The sequence below is a fragment of the Arachis ipaensis genome, chromosome B10, assembly GCF_000816755.2.
Source record: "Arachis ipaensis cultivar K30076 chromosome B10, Araip1.1, whole genome shotgun sequence".
NCBI lineage: Eukaryota > Viridiplantae > Streptophyta > Magnoliopsida > Fabales > Fabaceae > Arachis > Arachis ipaensis.
In genome coordinates this window covers 8,093,203-8,099,181 of record NC_029794.2, presented here as the reverse complement: position 1 = coordinate 8,099,181, position 5,979 = coordinate 8,093,203, and the positions used below count along the sequence as shown (strand labels likewise).

The 5,979-nt window shown below is 34.4% G+C and overlaps 1 protein-coding gene across 1 annotated transcript; it reads right to left on the bottom strand.

The window, feature by feature from the left end:
* LOC107620062 lies at nucleotides 2,074–3,214 on the bottom strand. Its single transcript, XM_016322284.2, has 2 exons — nucleotides 2,743–3,214; nucleotides 2,074–2,661 (listed from the first exon to the last, which is right to left on the bottom strand). The coding sequence occupies exons 1-2, from the start codon at nucleotides 3,068–3,070 to the stop codon at nucleotides 2,180–2,182; spliced, it is 810 nt and encodes a 269-aa protein (XP_016177770.1). The 5' UTR covers nucleotides 3,071–3,214; the 3' UTR covers nucleotides 2,074–2,179.

Below are 5,979 nucleotides of genomic sequence, written 5' to 3'. Positions count from 1 at the left end.
CCTACAATTAATTTATCAAATGCATTAAATTTAAACCTTTATTTGTTTATTTACTAATATTTTAAAAATAGAAAATGACCTCGAGGGTTTGTTATTTTTACGAATATCTTAAAAAAAAGTTAAAGTTTTGACACTTTTAAAAAAATATTAATGACATCATTAAACATAGTTGAGGGTATGTCATAAGTACCATAGGGTTTAATAGTTGCTAGATACAAGAATAAATAATATAAAAGGAAGGTGTTCAGGTGTAGCAATGTACTTTCACGGAACAGCAGTATTGCAAGTGTTATGGCGGTACAGATTTAATTTAAAATATTCGACTGGCATTGATTGAAGGGTCGCTTCCTTTTGTGAAAAACATGGAAAGAAAGTGCAAGGTAGGATAGCAACCGATGTAAAAGTTTTGCTGTACATATTGGCAGAGAGTGTCGGATTTGTCCAATATTATTGAAGACTGCATTGGCGGAGTGGGAGTATCCTGCGAAACCGTAGTGGACGGTGAGCCGAGCCAAATGGTAGTGGGCCGATTAATTTACTACGAGGTTTGTCGTTTGTGGCCCATTTTAATTGGCATCAGTGATGTATTGAATAGCAGATAATGCGTTGGGCTTTATAAGCGGAGTAAGTGGACCAATGATTATGGATATAGTGGTAGAGAGTATTGATGGGTTAACGAGGCTAATGTGTTGAAAAGTTTAAATAATACAACCAAAAATACAGACAAAGTACATAAATAATGAAGCATGAAATCCATCCAAAAGAAAAATGAAACAACAAAGGGATGGTCTTAAGATGTGTTACATATTTAGTTGATATTTTTTATTTAAATAAAATAAAGAAAATGGTTATGAAAAATACGTGTATTATCGAAACAATCAACCACAATATTACCTAGTCGTTAGGTTATATGTGGTTTGGTAAACAAAATAACAAATATTTTTTTAAAATTTTAAAATTAACAATTTAAAATTTTAAAATTACTGAAGATATATGCAAAATCGTTTAACACGACGATATTGTGTTCATTTGATTTTTATTTTTTTAAATTTTTGATGCATATAATTTAAAACATGAAAAGTAAGAAAATTGATATTGAATATGTAAGTTAATGTAATTTAAATTAACGACACAATTTTATCAAATAAAAGTAACGCACTCGTATTATTGCAGTGGGACGAGTAATAAGTACTTAATTCAGCTTTAAAAGAATTTCAAATACAAAGACAGACAATTCATGATTATGTGATAGTTAAAAATCCAAGGTTTAATAAAAACAAGCTATTTAATTGTAAGTTGTACTAAAAATTTGAGTGTGTAAATACATTAACATCATATATAAAGAATTGAATAATACAAATAGTGTTATTTGTATTAAATTAAAATGAATTGAGATTTTGTAATTATATACATGTGAATTATAATTTTTGTGATCGCATTTATTTGAAAGATGTGAGAGAAATATTTTTTAGACAGCCATATAAATAAAATTAAAATTCAAATTCAAACGTATATAGTTAAAAATAAGCGTGGTTTAGTTTGATGACGACATGAGGGGGTAAATAACATAGCGTTTGTTGAGTAAGAAAATAGTAAGGGAATGGATGATCAATGTGGATTATTTTGGTATTTTTCTGAAGTAGGTTAAGCTTGAATTTTTTTTGCATTGTTGTGGTTGTTGAGGCCGTATAATAAATTTGAGATAATGATCAGTGGGTAGGGTTGGTTGTTTTTATTGGGTCGTCATTAAAGCACAAGGTTGAAGCGCGTTGACGGGCTATTTACTGGTGGATTATAACTTGTGTTGTTGGTTGCATGTGTCTAGTAAAAGTGTCAGTTTGATTCGAGCCGTAGCTGAGGGAAGTCTTTAACGAATGTTAAGGAAGATGGGCATTAGACATCTACAGAATGCTGGGATCATTATAAGTTGCAATGACTTGCATTGTAATAGTAAGATAATTTGTAGACAATAGAAGCATAAGGTTGTAGTAGACGGATGATGGGCGTATACATGGGTGCTAGCCGAACAGAGGATAATAAACTAAAAAGAAAAAGTAGAAAAGACGGAGGATGTAGACTTTGGTTGTCATTGAAGTGGAGGAGTTGCTTTTAAGGTGGCGGTGGGAAGAGACGGAAGGCAGGCAGAGGTGTTACATGGCAAGTACCTTCGTCGTCGGCCTCAGCGATTGGAAGTTTGACCGCCACACCTGCCATGGCGAAGGCCGTCAATGGTGAAGATCCTCTCTTGCAGCGCAACCTTTGAGTCAGTGACGTCTTTGAGCCTGGCCTTGAGGGTGCAAGTTTCTTTGCAGAGTTGAATGTATTTCTGTTTCCACATGCCCACCAGATCATAGTTGTAGTCTAGGACGTAGCAATCTTCCTTCTTACAGATCTCTCGAATGCATAGCCGAGCAGCGTCCTCGATGGAGATGGTCGGGTTGAAAGCTATAGGTCCGATAACTACCAGGGCTTCAAATGATGAAGGAGGGACGACGGAAACGAGATGTTGATAGCAAGTACAACCATCAGGGTATCTTTGGTTGAGGATCCTATATATGGGGCCAGGAATGTCCAGCTTCTCGCAAGCCATGGCTAGGTAGGATCTCATGCTTTGGTGAAGCAATGGCTCATTCGGCGGAGTCTCCGGAACTAGGTCACGACCTACGCGGTAGTGCATTTGGTAAGGACATAGTGTGAAGGAAAAGTGAAGGAGGTATTCAATGAGTATAGGGGAGGACTTACGTTCTGGGTTATTTGCTAAGTCGTATTGAAACTGGTGGAACCTTGCATGCAAGGCTCTCAAGGCAAGCCTCTGCTTGTCGCGATAGTCATCGGTCTCAACGGCGTCCGGTGCTTCCCCAAGTTGTATGCGTCTCTTGCCCTCTTCGGCGTCTCCACCGCCAAAGAAAGAAAGCCATGCCTGCTCCGCCAGGGCTAATGTCTGGTATTTTTCCCAGCAACAGTCGTCGAACTCATTAATCTGCTCAAGAAGTTCTTCCAAGGATGTGTATATCCCGGGGATCCATCCGTTGAAGACACAGTAGTAATCTGGTGAGGTTTGACCAGCCATTGTGAATGTTGGTTGTCGAAGGAACGGTTTAGAAATGAAAAAAAATGGAGGTTTTATAGACGTGCAAGTGTGGTCACTGATAAACCCCGATTTCTGAGCAGGGGGCGATTTCTGAGCTGCCCAGGCCCAAATCCGACTTGTTTCTGAGTGTATTTCATGCAGAATTAAAGTCCAAGCAAAGGGGGAGCAATTAGTTTAGCCAACATGAACTTTTAGTTAGTTTTCTAGAGAGAGAAGCTCCCTCTTCTCTCTAGAATTAGGTTAGGATTAGGATAGATTATCTTAGATTCATGTTTAATCACTTGATCTTATCTTGTTTCTTTTATAATTTCTCATTTCTACATCTTGATTCTCTTAATTGTGATGTTAATTTCTCATTTTGCTCTCTTTTGTGATGATGAACTCATGTTAGATTTGATTTACTTTTAATGCAATTTAATGTTTGATGTTTCTTTATTGTTGAATTGAGTTGTTGATCTTACTTTTCTTGCACTTAGTAGTTGTTAGATTTTACTATTCTTGCCATTTATGATGTTTACCTTTATTGCACTCTATGTGTTTGATGAAATGTTCTCTTTAGTTTTTGAGTAGTTTTATCAACTCTTGGTCTAAGCCAAGGGAATTGGGTAAACTTGAGTTATTGGGTATGATGGAATTGGTGATTTGAGAACCCATGGTGATCAATTTGATACCCATTGACGCTAACCCACTACTAAGTTAATTAGTAGGTAGGTTAGGACTTAAGGGTTGATGTGATCAAATCTATTTGACGTACTTCAAGCTTAGGAGTAAATGTTATGTACTTAAAGCTTTTGGGAAGTAGACTTAATAGGTTGGCCTCTCTTAATTACCAATATTCAATTTGTTGACAAGAATGGTGACCTCAATTACCTAAGTCTTAGCCAAGAGTTCTTTATTTTGCTTTCTTTACTTAATCGCTTAATTTACTTTCTTGCCTTCTTATGAACCAACCCCCCCCTTTACCCCTTCATAGCCAATAATTAAGCACTACATTATTTTCTAGGGAGACGATCCGAAGTCTAAATACTTCGGTTAATTCTTAATTGGGGTCTGTTATTCGTGACAAAACCAAAATTTTTGATTGGGAGAATTGTTTGTTGGTGTAGAACTATACTTTGCAAGGAGAATTCAATTTGTGTGAAATCCTATACCGACGAGCAAAATCCTCACTAAATCAGTCACTGGTGAGGTGAAGGCTTGGATGCAAGAGTGGGAATTTTTCGGCTACAATTGGGTGGGCTTAGCTGACGTAGTTGCAGGAGAATCTGATTCCTAATTAGCCTTGTGGACCCCTCCACCCCTAGTGATTGGTTTGGAAAAGCTTATGATTTCAGTTCCTATTTAAATTTGTTTGGTAACAAAATTTGTTAGCACAAATTTGGTGGTGTCGTTCCGATATATTTGGTGCGGCAATTTTGGAAATGTTAACCTTGTGGTTCAATTAGTTTAAAGAGGAATGGGTAAGAATTTTGTTGGATCACAATGTGAAAGCCAAGTGGGAGGTAGATCATGTAAGGGGTTTTGATTGTATTTGTTTATATGAAACAATGTCGACGTTAGAAGTATTGATGGCGTCATTGGTAATGATTAATGATGGATAATAAGACAAAAAGAAAGCGTAGGCAATTGTTAATGACTTAATGATAATGTTCATACTACTATGCATAAGCTTCAAGTGTAAATTTAGATTTAAGAGGTAAAAGATGTATTGAGGAGAAGATGGGAAAATTCAACAAGGGTTTTCTTCGTTAATTCGTGGCTGGGAAAAATTGTTAACGAAGGTGTAGTAAATAATTTAGCACTGGAAGGCCCATTTTATTTATGTTGGTGTTATCCTTTTAGTGGTATTTTTTTAATAATGTCAAGATTTAATATATTATTTTTTATGGGATGATTGTAAATTTCAAAATTAAATTTGTTAATTTGTATTTTTTTTTTCTTAAAACATGCCCATTGGAAGGTAAGTGTTTTGTTTATTTAAAATTTTATTTAAATATAAAAGTTAAACCTTGACATTTGTATTTTATAATTATTAGAATTTGGAATGTCTTATTTAGAAGTTAAAATTTCAGAAAATAAAATTCGTGTATTAAGAAACACAGTAAGCAACCATTTGATTAAAACTTAGCATGCAATCTTTTTCTATGGCCCATAACAGCGATCTATATTTCCCTCCATTAAGCTGTGATTGTACTGTAGTTATGCATGATCTTGTACCTCGAATATTGTAAAGCACGTGATTGTCTGATTAATGGTGAGACTTGACATGGTGTGATATTCTTTATGCAGCAGATTACTTTGGGATGAGATGTATACGGCATGATTCAACTTACACGGCTTGGATTGGATCAACGTTGGTGCTGAGGGATGTGTGTGATGGTAGAGGTATCCGTGAAGCCATTCGGATCAGTTTTGCGTCAAAAATTGATCTAATTGGAATACAAAATTTATTGCGGTGAAGTTAGAATTACATAATTTTATTAAGAAAATTTGATTCGATCCAAAATATTTTAAAGTGGTTTGGATTGGATTAGATTTACGCTTTTGTTGCTACAAAAAATGAAATTTATATAACAAGATTCAACATAAAATTTTAAATAACTAATAATGATATAACAAGTCTCAAATATATGTCGAATAATTAACGGTAATTTAAGAATAGATAGTTGGAACAAATAAATAAACTCATTTTCAATTAAAAGTAATATTTAAATTAAAATTAAAAGTATAATATAATTTTTTTCAAAATTTGTTATTAACATATAAGATTGCATATAATTAAATTTAAGTAAAAAACTATATTTGATTTTGATTAACAATATAATTTTTTCCAAAATTTGTTATTAACATGTAAGATTACTTTAAAAGTTTATTTTAAAAAATAAAAT